This window comes from Lytechinus pictus, chromosome 17 (genome assembly GCF_037042905.1).
Source record: "Lytechinus pictus isolate F3 Inbred chromosome 17, Lp3.0, whole genome shotgun sequence".
Classification (NCBI taxonomy): domain Eukaryota; kingdom Metazoa; phylum Echinodermata; class Echinoidea; order Temnopleuroida; family Toxopneustidae; genus Lytechinus; species Lytechinus pictus.
The window spans coordinates 7,251,431-7,272,847 of NC_087261.1; the positions used below are offsets into that span (position 1 = coordinate 7,251,431).

General features: G+C 38.2%; 2 protein-coding genes across 3 annotated transcripts; both read left to right on the forward strand.

Annotated features, from left to right (window-relative positions):
* Positions 1-645: 645 nt before the first annotated feature.
* On the forward strand, positions 646-12,137 carry LOC129279958 (regucalcin-like). 2 transcript variants are annotated; one of them, XM_064112425.1, is made up of 7 exons: positions 646-941; positions 1,664-1,858; positions 3,054-3,233; positions 6,005-6,114; positions 6,535-6,649; positions 9,092-9,223; positions 10,234-12,137. In XM_064112425.1, exons 2-7 carry the CDS (start codon positions 1,705-1,707, stop codon positions 10,440-10,442), a joined length of 900 nt encoding a protein of 299 aa, XP_063968495.1. In that variant the 5' UTR covers positions 646-941; positions 1,664-1,704; the 3' UTR covers positions 10,443-12,137. The 2 variants fall into 2 exon arrangements, with proteins under 2 accessions (XP_063968495.1, XP_054771992.1); XM_054916017.2 differs by having other exon boundaries at positions 867-941; positions 1,661-1,858; positions 10,234-11,611.
* Positions 12,138-14,880: 2,743 nt separating this feature from the next.
* On the forward strand, positions 14,881-21,180 carry LOC129279977 (regucalcin-like). The gene is made up of 7 exons (XM_064112196.1): positions 14,881-15,635; positions 16,153-16,353; positions 16,910-17,089; positions 18,357-18,463; positions 19,467-19,581; positions 20,007-20,138; positions 20,629-21,180. Exons 2-7 carry the CDS (start codon positions 16,200-16,202, stop codon positions 20,835-20,837), a joined length of 897 nt encoding a protein of 298 aa, XP_063968266.1. The 5' UTR covers positions 14,881-15,635; positions 16,153-16,199; the 3' UTR covers positions 20,838-21,180.
* The last annotated feature ends 237 nt before the right edge of the window (positions 21,181-21,417 follow it).

Genomic DNA, 21,417 nt, shown 5'->3' on the forward strand with positions numbered 1-21,417 from the left:
TTAAATATTTGTGGCATTATGACATTTACTATACATTCGATGGATAAACGAATTCAAATCGAAGAATTTAAGTTGTGTAAAAAAACTTCAAACTATTGATATTTTTCACAAACTTTTATTTTGAGGAAATCGCGGTTTTTTGTGTTTCACTGTGTCATATATGTGTGTGTAATATTCAAATTTGAAATGAGCATTTATGAGACTTATAGTTTTGAAATCCAAACAAAAAGAATCGCATACCAAATATAATAAAAAATTTAAACATATTCCGTCAAAATATCAAAATGTGTGATTTTCGACATTCTTTCGGATTTTACGATAAAAATGACACTTTCACGCAAAAGTACGCTTGGCATCCGGCCGTACGTTATTTCATTTGGCCAAAAAAAAAAAAGGGGGGGGGGGGGTGAGAGAAAAAGGGAGAAAGGAAGAGAAACATAATAGTTGGGGTCTTGAGGTGGGACTATTATCACTGCTGGTTCGTATTCCTTTTAAGAGGTGAAACAAGGACGTGAATAGCGTAGAGAGCTATTACACAAATTGAAGATGAAAAAAAAAAAACTGTGCAAGTAATACACGCATGACTGAACATTGGTGCACTGTTCATAACAAAATAATATAGGCCCTATTGAAAGCTCCTTGCTCATATCTTGCAGATACAATACTGCAATTGCAACCGATTGTGTTGGGACTTTGACCTACGATATCGTGATTTATTCCCCATTCACCCGATCTAATCATCTGTAACAACTCACCTTAGACATTACCCATATCCAGGCGAGGGATGTGCGCACGTATACACCCTCTCACACATCTTGATTCATTTCAGCTGTATTGAGGGTGTATTATTTTCATAATCGCACGTTCTTGCCGATAATTGCGATCAATACAACCAGAGCCTTAGTTGAAGGGAAACAACATCCACAAGCGATCGAAGAAGCGTAAGTAAACACAGATATAGAATGGCACTGGCTTTACAATTTTCATATTTAAATGTTACTGTATTGGTGATGCTCATTGTCACTCACAAGCTATTACTAGCATGACTAGAGTGACATTTGCTCCAGCGCCAACTGCTCCGATGGAAAATCTGCACGTTAACCCATAAAACTTAACCTCCAAAACTGAATGAACCATAGTCTTTTCGTTAGATTATTCTGAACCAAAAACTATATCACAATCATACCTATAACCCTAGATATGGCCTCTGAGGTATAAAGACTGCAGCAATTGTCGCAGGAGAAAATGCCATTATCAATTACTCTCACCATCACAAACCGGATCTTAATTTTAAAATAATTGCACGAGCGCCTTCGTCGTTGACCTCCCAGCAAATTTAAAACACTCATTCAATTTCTCCTCATTTTCTTGTCCCCTGGCCTACCCCAAAACAAACTCCCGATTGTGCTCTGATTTGCGAAGGTAGGTCGGGGAAGGGCGGGTCCAGTCGGATTGGACACAATAGTTTTAGAGGCCGACTTTTGTCCATTGATAAATGTTTTAGCGGGAGGGGGGAGGGATCATTGCATCATAAAATGTTATTATCCATGACAGCTATTTTTCATGTAATATTGTTTTTCATGTAATATGAAAGGAAATGGGCCAACTATTGAACCCTGTGTCACACCAAAGTCACGACATTTATTTCATTTTGGTCTAGCAGAATAGGCCAACCATACTTTGACCAGTGTACATTGTGACATCATGGCTGTTGAGGTTGTTCAGAAGGATACGGGATACCTATTGGAAGGACCTCATTGGGACGACGTCACCAATACCCTTCTGTATGTTGATATCTTTAACAAGTTCGTTCATTCTTACAACACCGTGACAAAGGAAGCTAAAAAGGTCGAAGTCCGTAAGTATGATTTGATCATAATTGTAGGGACCAATGATCCCATAAATTGTCAAACACTAATTATTTTAGTAAAGCTATTGGAAAAGTGTGAATATTTTCGATGGTAAGCCCAGAATGGATCATAATCAGATAATATACTTGCCATTGATAAGTATGTTCAAGTATTCTTAAATAGCTATTCTTAAATAATAAACGTCCTTCTTTTTCAACGTGCAATGGTGCCGCCTATGCCAGGAGTGTTACAACATTGGACTTGGACATATCGCATGATCACGTGAAATTCATAATGGGGTCACGAGATACAATTTTCAAGGTTATAGGAAGGCAAAGGTCGAATATTCGATAATGATGATTTATATCCATAAACACTATGAAGCCTGCTTTCTGAACTCGGGTATAAACTTTGGTCTAAAATTGTAGTTTAACTCGAGATATTATAAAGAAATGTGTCATAAATCAATAAATCATATTGAGTTTGAGGGTCTATCATTGATTTCACCCATGCAGTGGCGTACTGAGCCAAAAATGTTGAGGGAGCCAGATATGGTGGATATCGAGCAAAATTTATAAAATGTTGCGAGCGAAGCGAGCAAGCAAAAATGTTTACATTTTTATTTGACAATAATACAATATTTCACCTTCTCTCTTTCCCTTTCCTTCCTTTTTTCTTGGTCGAGAAAAAAAAATCTAGAGGGGGTTATATCTAGATAAATGGCGCTAACTACATGTCCATTCCAGAATAGCTCTGGTCCATTCTTATCATCATCAATATAATGATGAAATATGAAACATTACACGCATAATTGCTGGGTGTTTCCATAAGAAACTGTATATTGCAGTGTCGTACAGATTGGGGTTAGGGGGGGGGGTGGGGGCTCTTCCCCCTAAAAAATTACGACCAAGAAAAAATGAGACAAGGAGAGAAAAGGACAGAGAGAAGGGTGAAGTATGATACTATTTTCTGAATATCATGTACAAATCTATCACAAAATTGGGTTTTTGGAAAATAAGTTGTCAAAATTTTGCTCGCTCGCATCTTTTTATAAATTCTACGCCATACGCCATATCTTGCTCCCTCAACATTTTGGTACATTGCGCAACTAGTAGGCCAATATTGTTGTTTAATTTATAATTTTGAATATTCTCCTGTTAATAATCATGATAATAATTACAATTTGACACCCGATTCATCCAGATGATGCCGTAGGGGCAATTGTGACCACAACCAGTGGAAGAACTATGGCGTGTGTTGGACGAGAGGTGGGCTACATCAACTGGGATGCCGGAAAATTCGAAACATTTTGTGAAATAGATCTAAAAAAGGGAACCAGATTCAATGACTGCAAGTGCGATCCAGCAGGAAGATTCTATTTAGGTAATTTGATAAAGTATTGATCTATCCATTTCTTCAACTAAACTTGGTACAGCCAGAAGAATTAGGAAAATATTATCGGACATTAAAGGTGCACCTTATAGCGCTTAGTGCTTGTTGTTAAAGCAAAGACTTCCGAGGAAAAGTACGGACTATTTTACAGAATCATATTATAACGATGAGAATGGGCTTAATCTATATTAAACAACAGTTAGTAATATTGTTATTTCTAATAGAAATTGTTGGAGTTAAACGGCGTTCCAGGCGCGTATCCATGAGTTTGCACCCCGTAGTGCCGGACCTAATTTTGGTACCCCTGTGAACTTTTCGGAAAATGGCGCCCCCACCCACCAGGCAATCATAGATACCTTAAACTGTTGAATGCAATTTGAATTATGTTATTTCATAATCACGAGAAAAGAAGGCAATCGATGACCACTTTTTTCCAAACGTGTTAATTAAAATAAAATATCCATGAATATGTTGTAATACCACTTTCTGAAAAGAATAAATGCGACCAAAACCATAGAATTTAAGGACTTTTGGGTTTCTATTTAGTTTAGCTTTTCATAAGAGTCGTCAGGTGGCGGGCCCTTCTAAAATTGTATGTGCGGGAGCTGTAATTTCTTTACCAGGGGCGGATCCAGTTTTCGCCAACGGGGGGGGGGGGGGGGGTATTTTCATCTATAATATGTGTCCCGATTGGACATTCTAAGCAACTTTGCAACCGTGAACATGATTAGTATATTGACGCTATAGCTGAACATTTTTGCTATTCTGACCTCAAATTTGGAAAATCTATAAGCACTTTTAGTAATCAAGAATAGGATTATCTCAACATTTTGTGCGAGCGCAAAGCGCGAGCTGACAGTTTGTTAATTTCCGACCCGAAACTGGACTTCTAAGCACTTTTTGTAACCATGAACACGATGGGTATATATCTAAATAATTGATGCAAGCGCGAAGCGCGAGCTGAAATTTTAAATATTCTAACCTAAAATTTGGACATTATAAGCACTATTGGTAATCATGAACAGGATGGGTATCTAACAAATCATTTTATGCGAGCGCGATGGCGAGCTTAAAATTTGTTGATTTTCCGATCCAAGGTTGGGCATTCCAAGCATTTAATCTAACCATGAACAGGATCGTCACTTTATTTATCTCAACATTTTATGCGAGCGCAAAGCGCGAGCTGACAATTATTGAATTTCCGACCCAAAAGTGGACATTCTCAGCACTTTTTGTAACCATGAACAGGATGGGTAGCTATTTAAACAATTGCGCGAGCGCGAGCTGAAAAAATGATATTCTGACCTAACATTTGGATATTCTAAGCACTCTTGGTAATCATGAACAGGATGGTCATCTCATTTAGCAATTGATGCGAGCGCGAAGCGCGAGCTGAACATTTTTATATTCTGCCTTAAAATTTCGACATCATAAGCACTTTCTGTAATTATGAGCATCTAATTAAGTGCGATATTCTTACCCAAAACTTCTCATTCAAAGCACATTTTGTGACCATGAACAGGATGAGTATCTATTTAAACAATTGATGCGAGCTCGAAGCGCGAGCTGAAAATTTTCTATATTCTGATTTCAAATTTGGACATTTGAGTAAGTATTTTTGGTAGTCATGAACAGGACGAGTGTCTAACAAAACATTTTATGCTAGCGCGAAGCGCGAGCTGAAAATTTATGATCTTCCGACCCAAAGTTGGACATTGTACATGTTGTACGCACTTTATCCAACCATGAACAGGATTGTCACCTTCCTAAACAATTGATCCGAGCGCGAAGAGCGAGATGATTTTTTTTATATTCTGACCTAAAATTTTGACTTTCTAAAGACTTTTGGTAATCATGAACAGGATGGGCATCCAACTAAGCATTAATTTTGATGCGAGCAAACATGAGTTTGGCGTCCCCATGTGAAACATGAATTTGGCGCCCCTATGTCGAGCATCAATTCCGCGCCCCTCGGTCGGACTTCAATTCGGCGCCCCCTAGGTTGAACATCAATCCGACGCACCCCTAGGTTTAACATCAATTCGTCGGCCCTATGTCGAACTTCAATTCGGCACCCCCTAGGTCGAACATAAATTCGGCGCCACTTAGTAAAACATAATTTCGGCGCCCTTCCCTAGGTAAGACATCGATTCGGCCCGCCTATGTCGAACATCAATTGGGCGCCCCTAGGTACACTAAAAATTGGGCGCCCCTAGGTACACTAAAAATTCGGCGCCCCCTAGGTTGAACATAACTTCGGCGCCCCTAGGTCGAGCATCAATTCGGCGCCCCTAAGTAAAACATAAATTCGGCGCCCCTTCCCTCTTAATTTTTCCTTTTCCCTTTCTTTCCCTTTTTTTCTTTTCTTCTTTCCCTCCCTTTTTTTCCCTTCCCCTCTCTTTTCTTTCTCTTTTTTGGCGCCCCCTTTTTCGCCTACCCGGGAGGCCAGGGCCCCGAAAGCCACCCCCCGAATTCGCGCAATCATTCTACAAGAAAATGATTTCATGATAGTGGCATAAGGTTATGGGCTTACTTGCGCCGACGATATTAGTAGTATAGGAGCCTGTTAGGAGTGGTCATGGTGGTGGTGATGGTGGATTTTGGTTATATTTTGAACATAGAAGTAGCATGAATTTGAATAGTGGTGACACATAATAGAGGCATTGATCATTGAGACAATAACGATTATTTATATCCATTTCCCTTCATTTGAATTTTGATCCGTTCTCCCTCTTTTTCGCCTGCTTTTCCTTTACTTAAAGGAACGATGGCTGTCCAAGATCCGTCGACAAGCTCGGAAGAAACCAAAAAAGGACAGGGCTCCCTCTTTTGTTTGAGTCCCGACAAAACAGTCCGAGAGTTTGTGCAGAATGTACGCAGGTTTTCTTTTGTTTTGTTTGGAGGGGGGGGGGGGGGTAATCGTACAGTTAATTTGACGATCCTTTTATGGTTTTTGTTAATTGCAATTGTGCAAAATTTGAGAAAAAATGTGTAATATTTCGACTCCAATGGTTCAGATACCACAGCGTGTTCTGTATATTTACAGGCGATATATTTTTTGTTCAATTTTCTCGTGTTTTACTTTCCTTCGGTATTAAAAAAATATTGTCATGCTTTTACTTGAGAAAACAAGGGGATGGCACTTCAAAAATGTCAGAATCCCTATTAATACTATACCAGGGTAAGAAGGATGAATTAGGGAGAAAGGTCATTATAATTGCATTGCCTGATAGAAATGATTCAAAGCTTACCTACCATTTGTAACATTTTTCTACTCATCCATAAATTACAGGTTGACATTTCAAATGGCATGGCGTGGACAAATGACCACAAAACTATGTATTACATCGATTCGCTGACGTACGGCGTGGATGCTTTTGATTATAACATCGAAACCGGTGAAATTGGTAGGAATTATCCCATATTCTCTTACAAACCAAAACGAAATCTTTAATGATAATTATAGTCAAACGTTTGTCTGGATCTAGATCTGGATCTGGGTTCCGTATCACAAAGCTTAGCAATGATCTTAGAACAATTTTCTACGATTGATTCCATTGACTACAATGTACAATCAATCGTGAAAATCAAGCGTACGATCAATCGCTAACCTTTGTGTTACGGGACCCTGGATGTATACGATGGCACAGCGCCTCACTGGGCATGAACGCATCGTTTTATTAAAAGGTCAAGTCCACCCCAGAAAACAGTTGATTTAAATAAATAGAGAAAAACAAACATGAATAACGCTAAAAACTTCATCGAAATCGGATGTAAAATAAGAAAATAATGACATTTTTAAGTTTCGCTTATTTTTCACAAAACAATTCTATGCTCAACTCAGTAATATTCAAATGAGAGAGTCGATGATGTCACTCACTCACTATTTCTTTTGTTTTCTTTATTGTTTGAATTATACAATATTTCAATTTTTACGAATTTGACAATTAGGACTTCCTTGCCTAAACCACAAAATGTTAAAATAATGTAAATCCACGTGTTCAGGGAAGTATGAAACTTCGTTTCACATGATAATGACGAGAAAATAAAAATATTTCATATTTCATGTAATAAAATACAAAAGAAATAGTTAGTGGGTGATGTCATCGGTTCCCCCATTTGCATATCGTACAGGATGTGCATATAACTCTTTTTTTTTAACTAAGCGAAACTTTAAAATATTTAACTTTCTCATTTTACATCCGATTTTGATGAAACTTTCCGTGTCATGCTTGTTTGTATTTTCTCTTTCTATTCAAATCAGCTTTTTGTTGGGGTGGACTTGTCCTTCAAACACATTAGGTCGCTTGCCTTTGTACACTTTAACCCTAAAATGGCCGGGGGGGGGGGGTTGAATCACCCCCCCTCAACATTTTCTGCGATCATTCCGCTGCGCCACTCGCAGAGTTTATACTTTTAAGTCTCGCGCATCTTTTGAGACCAAATTTACGACGCCCGGGTACGCGGTTCCGAAATTATGCAACATTTTGTAAGTGCATGTCAGACCAAAAATTGTTCCAAAACGTGATTTTGTGTACAAAGTCAATGCAAATTGAGTTTTCTCATCTTATTCATAAAGATATGATTATTTTTACTTTAAACAGCTGAAAGCAATTGATTTTAGCATAATAATGCTTAAAAAAGATTGTGCAATAAATCTGGTGAAAAAAACAAAGAAAAACAAAAGGTTGGAAAACAGAGAAATACATAAGAAATTCATAAAACAATAAAATACATAAGAAATTTATTTCCAAACCGAAGTTTTTTTCAATTGCCATTGTTAAGAATGCTACAAAGAATATTTTTACCAAAAATTAGCATTCTAGGAGCTTTATTTAGTGAATTAGAGCAAAAAGTATGATTTATGCATAAATTACATGTAGCATAATTAATTCATATAAAATAAAATCTCATTATTTTGGAAAATTTTACATTACATCGCACACTAGCGTGCAAATTTTTGCAGCGCTCGCGCGATCGGCGGCCGAGATCTCAGGGGGGGGGGGGGGGGGGGGTTGAATCAACCCCCCCCCCCCCCGGCCACAGAACAGCCAAAAAAGCCCGGCCTAGTTAGGGTTAAGAAAAGAAGGGAAATGAACAAGAACGATGCCCTGGGTTATGAATTTCCTTTAATTATAGATAAGTGACTTCAAAGAGGATACAAAGTTTCCACAGGATATTTTGTTTAGGTTGCTACTGAAAGCTTTTAATAGATGTCCACCCCTATTTCGACTCAGGAGAAATATCATTATTGAACTTTTTGGTTGGTCGGCAAGAAAAAAAAATTATGAAGGGGTCAAAAATAGTGAAATTATCACGTTACGAAAATTATGTTCAAAAGGGTTGGGGTCTTGTTTTGCTCATTCGCTTTGATTCGCTCGCTCACGACTTTTCTGGGAATTGCACCTCTTCGAAACTTTTGCCTCATTCGTTTGTTATTATAATAACAAAGTATAGTACTTTATCTTAATATTTTTAAGTAGGTCCCAATTAAGGAAAACACGCATATACCATCAACCAGAGAAGGTTCACAAAGAGATCATAAACAACAGTTCTATTGATAAATGCCCCTGAACATTCGAAATTTAGTTCAGTTTATTTCCATCATTCACATAATATACAACCATTTTACATTGGTTGACATGGGTATAACATATCATGAAATGGAATAAATGGTTCTTGAGACAAATAGGAGTTTATTCACAATGAGAATTAAAACCAGTGAAGAATGGGGGGGGGGGGGGGGCTAAGTTGAAAGCATAACTTGTGAGTTATAGTCATCTGCAGAGCTCTTCCGAATTGATCCTATTCTTCTTTATCTTCTTCAAATTCCTTATGAAACCTCACAGCAAACAGACGACAGGCAATCAGCGTTCCAAAGTCAGACGGTGTACCGGATGGTATGTGTATTGACGATGAGGGTATGCTATGGGTCGCCTTGTTTGATGGATGGGCTGTTAACAGATATAACCCCAAAACAGGTTAGTAGATTAATAAGAATGAGCTTCTTAAAAGTATTTATTTATTTATTTATTTATTTGTTATGCAACCCATGGCCCCCATTCCTTCGGCAAGAAATTGATCTACATTGTGCTGCACTCAACGGAAGTGAGGTGAATGGGTACCCTGCAGGATTAATTCCTTGAATGCACCAAGCGCCATTAGCAGCTAGAGCGAAGAGCTAGAGTAATATATAGTGCACCATTGAATAGGCAACTAGATAATGTTATTAACATATATAATGCTATATCATTATCATTATTATTGTTTTAGTATTATTATCATTTAATTATTATTTCATTATTGATTTAATCAAGGTGGCATTTTCAGTTATGTAAACTGATTTCCTCAAGGGTCTAGAGATTGAAAAAGATCAATGTATTCAATAATACGAACAATGCATCAAATTACTCACGGGCAGAGCCTATGCAAAACAAATAATTCTTTTTATTTAAAATCTGATGTGCGTTTTTAATGTATCTGTAGTTTATTTATTTTTGTTGTGTACATAATTTGGGAGGATCATTTCCAACAAGCGATTTATGTGCTTTTTATGATACTACCACCAAAGATATTTGTATTACCTAGTATGTTTTTATATTATGTATGAATTTTAAAAAATCTTTAAGTGGAAATAAATGAATTGAATTATTAAACTATTTTTGGATCTGTTATAACACTCATATACAAAGGGATTACTGACTTGTTTGCTTATTGTGAATTTGTTTGCCTACTGTGAAGTGGTTTCCTTTTTTATTTTATTTTTGCTTGTCAATAGAAGTTCCCAATCGAACTCGTTAAAAGAATTAAACATTTGATTTGCCCTGATTCTATTACCCCTCTTCACCATCTGGATTCTATTTGAATGATTCCCGCTTAACATGCTTAAAAACTCGTTGATCAATTTTTGCTGATACGTGTCATTGATATAAATTCGTACTAGAATTTACCAATTTGAAATTCCCACAATTGTTTTTATCTTCCTTTCCAGGCGAAAAACTTCGGTCCATCAAATTTCCAACCAAGAACATCACAAGCTGTTGCTGGGGCGGGGCCAATCGCGATGAACTTTACGTGACGTGTGCAAAACACTTTCTCAAACCGGATGAACTCAAGGAACAAGATACTGCTGGTTCCATCTTCCGGGTTACTGACCTAGGGGTCAAAGGGGTCAAGTGTGACGTATTCAAAGACAATTAGTGGTGATGTTTTATTCCAAAAAAGTGGGAACCAATTATTTTTCTATTTCTCGTCTTGTAAACATATCATTGATTTAACTTTGAGTCTTGCCCGTTATTCTAATATAATGCCATTTTTGTAAAGATACATGCACCATTCTATGCGGAAGAAATATCGGAGCGTTGCTAATTCGTGACGGTTGATATAATAAATTTGAATTGTTTGGTGAAAAAGACACCATAATTCTTGATTGGAACGTAAAATAATGTCTCGCTTAAATATTTTGTATTCAGTTTAAACAACATGTGCCACTTTTTTTTATCATTGATGTCAATTATCATAGTTACCATTACTTGCCATAGCAATGTTCAATAAGAAATCATTACTCCGTGATTATGATTTATATTTATAATGACAATGTCCATGAACAGCGTAACGTGTGCTGCTCATTTTATAATATTTTTCATTTCGTCTATTTTTTTTCGATTTTTTTTTCAGCTGGAATCTATGACAATCTTGTTTGCCCTGCATTTAATAATAACGATAATAATATTTTACAGTTATTGTATAGCGCATATCACATGAATGATGTCTCTATGCGCTTCCAAAGGACTTGGATATTATTACACCAGCTGTAGCTTGGCAGCCGTAATTAGTAAGATTACAGCGCACACGCATTTCAAGGAATAAATTCGTGCCAGGTACCCGTTCACCTCAACTGGGTTGAGTGCAGCACAATGTGGACAAATTTCTTGCCGAAGGAAATTACGCCATGGCTGGGATTCGAACCCACGACCCTCTGTTTCAAAGTCCGGAGATTAATCCACTGGGCCACAACGCTCCATGTTCTTCCAGCCGGCAGGGGCGTCCCATAATGTTTGAGAGACAGGCCAAAGATGCCTTAAAGTGACGTCATATTTTTTTTTCTAATTATAGAGGTATCATAGAGTCACACATCCTAGAACTCTTATACATTTTGAATTCTTTCTTCCCTTTTTGCCCTCTTCCCCCCTCCTTTCATGCTTTTTTTTCACTACGTGAAATATCATCGTGATTATAGGGGGAGGTGGTCGCCCACGGCACCCCTCCCCCTGGTACCGACTACATGTCTTTTGATATTATGAGTTAAACATTCTGTTGCCACTTATGTTCTGTTTCTAAGATAAAATCGTATTAAAAACAAATACGCACGCAACATTGTTTTATGACTTATTGACGTGGATAGTATAACAGGGCCCCGTCTTACAAAGAGTCACGACTGATCCAATCAATCTCAACTCTATGGAAATCCATCCATACCATACTTTTTTCCTGCAGGAAATTTGCACAATGTCGTCTCTAAACTTAAAGGACAAGTCCACCCCAACAAAAAGTTGATTTGAAAAAAAGGGAAAAAATCCAACAAGCAAAACACTGAAAATTTCATCAAAATTGGATGTAAAATAAGAAAGTTATGACATTTCAAAGTTTCGCTTAATTTCACAAAACAGTTGTATGCACATCCTGGTCGGTATGCAAATTGGCAGACTGATGACGTCACCCACTCACTATTTCTTTTGTATTTTATTATATGAAATATGAAATATTCTTATTTTCTCCTCCTTGTCAAGTGAAACAAAGTTTTATTTCTCCCTGAACATGTAGAATTACCATTATTTTAACAGTGTATGGTTAAGTTAAGTTGGTCCTTTCTTGTCAAATCTGTAAAAATTGAAATATTGTATAATTCAAACAATAAAAAACAAAAGAAATAGTGAGTGATGGACATCATTGACTCTCTCATTTGCATATTGCTGAGTTGTGCATTTAACTGTTTAGTGAAATATAAGCGAAACTTAAAAATGTCATAACTTTCTTATTTTACATCCGATTTCGATGAAATTTGCAGCATATGTTTGTTTGATTTTTCTCTATCGACTCAAATCAACAATTTTCTGGGGTGGACTTGACCTTTAAAGAACATTTAATTCTCAAAGAAATGATGAATGTATGGACATACTTCATATCTAGGAATTATTTTGAACAAATTTGCATTTTAGATGTTGACGTTGCTGGCCGTCCATAGTTATGGTTGATCGGATCAATCGCAACTCTTTGTAAGACGGGGCCCAGTAATCAAACGAGAAAGGAGGAAGACTGAGAGAATCAGAGAGAGCCAGATAGAGACAAAAAAGAAACTATGGAAGCTTAAAAATGGCCACCCAGACGATCAAAAAATGTCGTCTCGTCATGTCTACATCTCTTAGGGAAAAATATGAGATGATAAGGTCTTAGATCTCGTCATGTCTTTACATCTTGTGGGGAGAGATGATCAGATGACAATATCGTGGATCTCGTCATGTCTACATCCAGTGAAAGAGATGATCAGGGGAGCGTTTCATCAATATTTTCATCCAACAAGTTGTCAGATCTGACATCTTTCCATGATTTTGATTGGCTGAGAGGCACTGTCCCTATGGTAACTGTCGGATAAAATGGGACTTGTCGGATAAAACGTCCGACAAGTCCTTTCATGAAACGCCCCCCCCCCCTGGTGATAAGATCTTTGATCTGCATGAGATCTCGTCATCTCATCATCTCTCCCACAAGATGTCCCTATTGACTGAGACTCATTTCCTCATGGTGGAGAGGATACCCACCTCAGTAATCAAATATTTCGAGTGCGTAGCGCGAGCTGAGTTTTATATTCAGCCCTTTTTGTGACCCTGAACAAGATACCTATCTCACTTAACAGACTTCTAACACGCGCACATTGTTTTTGTAAATTACCGTAAAACGGGATGTTTTAATTCAGCCGCATTTAAACTCTTTGGACAGGACACGTATCTCACTGTAAACAGACAACGAGCAATGTTGCGTCCCCGTTCGAACTTGAAATTGCATGGCACCCCCTTTGTTTAAGGTCAATTTGGGGCCCTCGGTTGAACATAAATTTGGCGCCCCCATGTGGAATATGACTTTGCCCCCCCCCCCCCCTCTTAATAACATGGATTTGTCGCCTCTGGTCAAACATCGAATTGGCGCTTTCCTAGTTCGAACATCAATTCGGCACTCCCCTATAGTTCGAACATCATTTCGGCGCCCCCTAGTTCGAACATCAATTTGGTGCCCCCTAATTCGAGCATCCAATCGGCGCCCCCTATACTTCGAACAACAATTTGGCGCCCCCTAGTTCAAACATCAATCTGGCGCCCCTATTTTGAACATCAATTTTCGCCCCTATTTTGAACATCAACTCGGCACTCCCCTAGTTCTAATATCATTTCGGCGCCCCCTAGTTCAAACATCCATTTGGCGCCCCTGGGTCGAACATCAATTCGGCGCCCGTCACTAGTTCAACATCAATTGGGTGCCCAGGCCCCACTAGTTTCATACATAAATTTGGCGCCCCCTATTTTGAACAACAATTCGTCGCCCCTCCCTAGTTCAACATCAATTCGGTGCCCCCTACTACAAACATCAATTTGGCGTCCCCCTAGTTCGAACATCAATTCGGCGCCCTCTAGTTCAAACATCAATCTGGCGCCCCAATTTTGAACATCAATTTTGTGCCCCTGTTTTGAACATGAAATCGGCTCCCCTTCCTAGTTCAAACATCAATTTGGCGCCCCGGCGCCCCCTAGTTCGGACATCAATTCGGCGCCCCCTAGTTCGAGCATCGATTTGGTGCCCCCTAATTCGAGCATCAATTTGGCGCCCCTAGTTCAAACATCAATTTGGCGCCCCCTAGTTCGAACATCAGTTCGGCGCCCCTCCCTAGTTCAACATCAATTCGGCACCCCCTAGTTCGAACATCAATCTGGCGCCCCTTTTCCCACTCCTTTTTTTTTCTTTTTATTTTCCTCCCCCTTCCTTTTTCCTCTTCCCTCTTTTTCTTTCTCTCTTCCTTTCCCCTCTTCCTCTCTCTATTTTTCTTCTTTTCCCCTCTTCCCCCTCTCGCTCTTTTTCTTCTCTTCCTTGCCCCTCTTCCCCTCTCTTTTCTTCCCCCTTTCCTATCTTTTTTCTTCTCTTTCTTTTTACCTCTCTCTTTTTGCTTTTCTTCTTTTATCCCCTATTTTCTCTCTCCATTTCTCCCTCTCTCCCTCTTTTTTTTAAATTTTCTTCCTCCCCTCTTCCTCACTCTCTCTTTCTTCTCTTCCTTTCACCTTCATCCTCTCCTTTTCTTCTCTTCTTTCCCCCATTTCCCTCTTTTTTTCTCTTCCTTTCTCCCTCTCTCTTTCTTCTTTTCTTCCCCCTCTTGCTCTCTCTTTTCTCCTTCTTCCTCTCTCTTTTTTGTCTTCTCTTCCTTCCCCGTCTTCCTATCTCTTTTTTTCATTTCTTCCTTTTCCTTCTTTCTCTCTCTCTTTTTTCTTATCTTCTTTCCTCCTTTTCCTTTCTTTTTTTTCTTCTCTTCTTTCCCCTTTCCCCCTTTCTTTTTTCTTCTCTTCGTTTTCACCTCTTCCTCCCTTTTTTTTTGAGCGGGGGGGGGGGGGGGAGGCCATCGACCCCCATGGATCCGCACCTGGGGGCCAATCAAATGTATTGCTGTACACAATAATGCTTGACAAAAATTATGTCCAAACACCCCTTAAAAGAGTTTTTCTCAGTGCGCAAAATAAGCACCTAAACAGGTTTTTCACAGGCTTCATTGACACAAGTTGTCGCCAGAATATGACCCCTAAAGAAGTTTGGAAAATTTCACGACCGTTTCCCCGTTACCCAGGGTCGTTGCTTGCAATCGGGAAGAACCCGAACCCTTTTCAGAAACGAGGAGTAAAAAGCCCCGGAGAAAAAGCTTGGGGGAAAAAGTACCCTAAACAAGTTTGGCTAGTCTTAAAAAAAAAAGGTTTGGAAAAAACATGGATCCTACTAGTAGGATCCATGGAAAAACATACTCTAAATATGTTTGACCCCGCGATTGATCATTGACCAGTCTTTGGAACCCAAAATTCTTGTGTAAACCTGTCAACCTCGTACTTTGAAACCCAGTGTTGCTGTGTAAACCTTGTATTTACCTCAGTCAGATATTTAATCTGTACTCTGAATGAGTTGTACTCTCATGCATTAAAGTGGATCGATAGAGTCAAGAAAATCTAAATCTAAAATCTAACTCGCAAAGCGTAAATCAAGAGGGAAGTTTCCTTATCTGTTGATACCGGTCCTGGCTATTATAGTCAACACTCCGTGTATCCTCTCTACGTCCCCGTGGGTTTGCTGTTTTTGATGCAACTGTCAGTGAGTATTTTCAGACATCGTTTTTTTTTAAGTCGGCATGCGATATTCAATTCCTAAGGTTCCTCTTTTATCATTTCATTTTCATTACTTTACATCTAACAGGCTCTACCTTTTTACACTGGCCAGCACTGCTAACAAAGCGAACGAAGGGGTTGTTTGACTGAACGTAGGTTAATAATGTAATCGAAGTGAACAGTTCGTGAATATGACCATTTCATTTTATTTTTTGTAATATCAACGATTAAAATAACGCTCTCTCTATGTAACAAGTGCTTGGCAACATTGCATAACAGTTGATATCATTGTAAATATGCCATCCAAAAGTAACAATGGTCAAGACCCCCCCCCCCAAAAAAAAAAAAGTCAAGGATTTTATTCAAGTTACCACTGGATGGCAACATGACGCGGCACCCTGGATTGTGAAAATAATCGAACATTTTTGGGGGTCTTAATTTCCGATTAAAAACAAAAAACAAAATCTTATTAGCAGAAATTTCCCCCATACGTCTTGTCGCAGATAACAGGACTTCCAATCATCTGAAGATCAGATATTCTTGTGACGTCATGGCTATCGAAGTTGTTCAGAAGGATATGGGGGAGCTTTTGGAAGGCCCCCATTGGGATGACGTCACAAATACACTTCTTTACGTTGATATCACTAAAAAGCTCATTCACAGCTACAACCCGGTAACGAAGGAGGCCAAAGAGGTTGCTGTCCGTGAGTATTTATCTTTAATTCACACAAAATTACCCTTTCTGCTTTTTTTTCAATTTCTTATTGATGGCAGTCCGACAAAGTATTTCACAGTCCGTCAGTTTGTAGCAGGCTTCTTTGAGGTGATTGTATTTGTAGTATTGTATATAATAAAAAAAAAAACAGGTGAAAGAAACAGTTGAAATTTGAGACAGGTATATAATTATTATTATTATATATATATATTTTTTTTTGGGGGGGAGGGATTAACCTGATAATGATCATATATATCTAAAACTTGGAATATTGAAGATATACAGCTGTGTCATGTCCAGTCTTATAAAGTAACATGTAGAAATCATTTTGTTTCACTGATCTCTTCAACCCTTTTGCACCCTAAAACTTATAATGTGTGCGTTTCATAAACAAAACTTTCTAGAAGTCTTTTAGCATGTTTGGTGAAAATCCAAGGTAACCATGTTTAAGTCATGACACACACACACACACATAAATTAAATTAAGTCAACATGTTTATGACATTAAGGAATTATATACTTTTTTCGTAACGATTGTAACGCAGATTCCGAAATCGGGGCAGCTGTCCCCACATCTAGCGGGAGGACTCTGGCGAGTGTTGGGAGAGAGGTGGGCTACGTCGATTGGGAGACCGGGAAATTCGAAACATTTTGTGAAATCGATATAAAAAAGAGTGCACGGTTCAATGATTGTAAGTGCGACCCGTCGGGAAGATTCTGGGTAGGTAAGTAAAAGGTAATATAATGGTCGTTGATCAATAGTAATTACGATAGAAAACTGAAAAAAAAATGGTCAAACAAATTTCACAATAATTTTCAATTTATAATAGTTAAGGCGACTACAGAGTCTGCAAAACTGGGCAGCACGTATTATTCACAAAGTTGACCGTAGGCATGATGCTATTCAGGGCATTACACTGGTTACCAGTTACACAAAGAATATTATTTAAGATTCTCTTGTATGTATATAAATCATTTCATGATCATGTACCAATGTATATCAAGGGGGCACTTCAGATTCACAATCCTAAACGAGAAGGTTTGCGTTCAGGTGGAGATCATTTTCGACTAACCTATCAGGCAACCCGGAGCAAGGCCGGTGAACGTAGTTTTACTGTTGCTGCGGCAAAAGAATGGAACAAGCTTCTCTTCATAGATTTAAGAAACAGTTGAAAACGTACTTGTATCCAGGATAGATGTAGCTTTTAAATGTTGTAAATTGATCTACAGTGTAAACGCTATGATATAGTGTACTATGTATAGCGTTCCTAAATGCCTTATTATATATATGCCTTATTAGATTATCCAAGGAGGGAATGTGGGGGGGGGGGGCTATCAAGTATGGTGTTTATAAAGTATAGGTTCGTCTTCCTTGTAATTAAAACTCGATGCGTGCTTGATGTTTTTAGGCCGGTTGTCGGACTATAGCAAGAAATGAGACGAAGAGACCTTGATATCAATGAAAACATCCTTTGAGCGGTGTCTAGTTCTTTTGTTGTTGTTAAATGTTGGACTCTCGTGTTTACATAGTCCACGTCCTGGACGATTTTTATTGATTGGGCAAACCAAAGGGGCAAACCTATCGGACCGTACCGATACCCCCACGCGCTCACATAACCAACACACACACGCCCTCCACTGATTCACTTACCCCCAGTGATTCGCCTAACCCAGTGATTCACCTAACCCACAAATTCACTTTCCCCGATGTTTCGTCAGGTGGTGTGTGTATGCGTGTTCTGGGGATGTAGTGTGTTATGTGTTTGGTAGTCGTATCGTACCAAATAACAACAGTCCAGGAGGTGGACTAGTGTTTACACCGATGTAAACCCCGGTTTTTTTTCATGGCCGTACGCAATTTTTCCGGGGGGGGGGGCAAGACACGTAAAATTTTTTGAAGAAACTAAAAAAATGTATATATATATATATATATATATATTCTTATACAATTTTTGTTATGCTGTCTTTTCATTTTATCTGACCGACATGTAGGATCGATGGACAAGGAAACGGTTGCGGACTGTCCCGAAGAATATAAAGGACAGGGCTCCCTCTATTGTGTACATCCTAACAAGACAGTCCGTGAATGTGTACAGAATGTAAGTTTCTCATTATTAGCAATTCACAGGAAATACAAAAGAATAAATATAATCGCTTTTGAGAAGTATATGTTCAAAAGACTATAGTTTTAAGATAGGGGAGAGAACCAAACATTTATCACCCCATTGGGACAATGTCGGTTCGTTGGTTTCAATAGGGATTTTTGCAATCACTACGCATATGCTTTCTGTAACGTAGAGAATCTATTGTCAGAATCTCTTCATGGCAAAACAGCCATTGTCGAATATTGGTGAATCAAAACAGCAATGTCGTACTGGACTATAGACAAACGACATATTTTTAATTTTTCGTCAGATCCGAATCTTAGGACGATTTGCTGTCCCGGTTCACTACACACACCTCTCAGCTGTCTTTCTGATTTGCACTTTCAATTATATTCACTATGTTGTACAGTCTGTCCCCGTTGCATTTGCGAAAACTCGATAATGTCATGTAAGAACCTTTACGTGATGTAACAACTCTCCTTTGTTATATGTCTGTATACCACTTGATGTTCCTGAATGATCAGCTATTAAGGTGGGTGTGCATCAAGGGTCTGTACTGTCGCCGTGGATATTTACCATGTTAACAATACTTGGGACTGAATGGTTACGGAGAGCGGAAGAGAAGGTTTGATAAGAGATATGTATGTATATTCATTTTGATTCTTATGCATGAGTCAGCTATATAAAGCGAAGAGTTTTGTCAGTGGGACAAAGTGATTAAGAATATTAAGAGTGGGATATGGAAAGACAATTATGGTGGTGGTGGATAGGAAAGTGTTGATTGACCTATATGTGGCATGTTTGGACAGAAAATTGATATTATTGTACTTTTATGAAGGAAAATACGACAGTTAATGTTAATGTTTCCCCTTTTATCATACAATACCGTGTGTCATTAAAAATAAAGGTCTTTATATATGTAACACATGTTTTCATATCTTTCTTAATAATCGATTTGTTTTGGACATTCTAAAACATTTGTTCTCCAAAACCACAGGTTGACATTTCAAATCGTATGGCGTGGACGAATGATCACAAAACTATGTATTACATCGATTCGCTAACCTACGGTGTGGATGCCTTTGATTATTACATCGAAACCGGTGAAATTGGTACGAATGTTTGGACACTGACCTATGTAGCATCTACTCACTAGCTTCCAGATCGAGGGATTCCATTTATTCCATTAACGAAAGAATTATCCCGTATGGAAGGTTATTTTTTTAATAAAAAGAGAAATCAGACAAGCAAATGGATAGAGTTTGAACAGTATCTGACAAAGAACTCGGAGTTGTAAGAAGTTGTAATCACTATGCCTATATCAGGATATCCATTGATCATAATCCGCTAATCTTTCTCAGGATTCACATCAGAACAATGCAAACGTTGAAAAAATCGCTCGAATATTTAATATGATTTTTTTGCATGATTATAACGTTCGTTATTTTCAATGAGAATTTAGCTCGGAGAGCTTTGAAAAATGAAGGTATTCTCATTTCTCTTCTAAATTCACAAAAATTTCATTTCAAACTGACAGGAAACAGACGTCAGGTGATTGGTTTCCCCAAAGGAGGTAGTTTTCCCGATGGAATGTGTATTGATGAAGAGGGTATGTTATGGATAGCCATATTCGGCGGTTGGTCGGTTCATCGATTCAATCCAAAAACAGGTGAGAAGATGGGATGATGATTTTGGTAATACTGACGAGTTTTCGAAACGCTACGCAGAACGCTTTATAAACATAAAAATGTGTTGTTAAATGCCCATCATGACAAAAAGTAACCGAGAAGTCTTTGTCGAAAATAGGTGAATCATATAATCGTGGATTTCGGACAAACAACATAATAAAATAATTATTTGCAATTTTTCGTCAGCTCCGAGACTTAGGATAAACGGTTGTTCAGGTTTCGACAAAGTCCTCCCAGCTGTTCATTGTCATTTGATGGGCATTTTCGATACATTAAGTGTGTACCAAAATTCATTCCGCGTGGCGGTGCGAAAACTCGTCATCAATACAATATTCAGGGACATGATTTTCTTTGTAATTTATTCTAGTTATTTAGAGGTCATTAAACCGTATATAGTAGTCATACCTATACAAAATTGTTTTATATATCATGTACTGTTGGAAGTTTAATTTCATTTTCTTTTCACCGCAGGCGAAAAACTTCATACCATCAAATTCCTGACGAAGAATATAACAAGCTGCTGTTGGGGCGGGGCAAATCGTGACGAACTTTACGTGACGTGTGCAAAGGTTTTCCTCAGTGAAGAAGAATTGAAGGAACAGGATACTGCTGGATCCCTCTTCCGGGTCACAGGTCTCGGGGTCAAAGGGGTCAAGTGTGACGTATTCAATGATAATTAGGGATGACCTTATTAATTCCTATTTATTCATATAGAATATATATTTTTGTTGCCGGAGGGGAGAGGGTTGGGATTGATCGCTGCATTCCTGTAACGGACTCGTGGATGATAATGAGATGCACATATCGGTTCAAGTAATACTTGCTTCTTATCTGCACGCTAATCTGAATATAAGAACAATAGTTGTTTTGATTCGAGAAGATAACTTTACGAATTATATGGCAGTTCGTATACTCTTAGATCTGTAGATAACTATTAGTTACTATACTTGTTCATAGAATATACATGTGGTACAAAAGCTGTCAATAAATATAATTGAATTAGAAACATTATTCTATTTTAAATGGACAAGCATTTTGACTGCAATTTATTGGTGCTTATCAGATTTCCGTGTTTTCCCACTTGCCTATTAGTACTATAGTATTCTTACTGTATATAATATGATAACACATGGGTGTTCTCATTAATGCCTACATTTTTCATTATAAAGATCAGTGGAAGTTTGAATAATTACTCCGTAGCATACGTTCATTTTTTACGAAATAAGATCAATCCATTTTCGATATTACACTGAGCTTCCC

Excerpts from the sequence above, each read along its gene's own strand:
- LOC129279958 (XM_064112425.1), top strand. The coding sequence starts at position 1,705 with ATGGCTGTTGAGGTTGTTCAGAAGGATACGGGATACCTATTGGAAGGA. Across the intron at positions 3,234-6,004 it reads AGCAGGAAGATTCTATTTAG|GAACGATGGCTGTCCAAGAT; the intron begins GTAATTTGATAA and ends CTTTACTTAAAG. Across the intron at positions 6,115-6,534 it reads TCCGAGAGTTTGTGCAGAAT|GTTGACATTTCAAATGGCAT; the intron begins GTACGCAGGTTT and ends CATAAATTACAG.
- LOC129279977 (XM_064112196.1), top strand. The coding sequence starts at position 16,200 with ATGGCTATCGAAGTTGTTCAGAAGGATATGGGGGAGCTTTTGGAAGGC. Across the intron at positions 17,090-18,356 it reads GTCGGGAAGATTCTGGGTAG|GATCGATGGACAAGGAAACG; the intron begins GTAAGTAAAAGG and ends ACCGACATGTAG. Across the intron at positions 20,139-20,628 it reads TCGATTCAATCCAAAAACAG|GCGAAAAACTTCATACCATC; the intron begins GTGAGAAGATGG and ends TTTTCACCGCAG.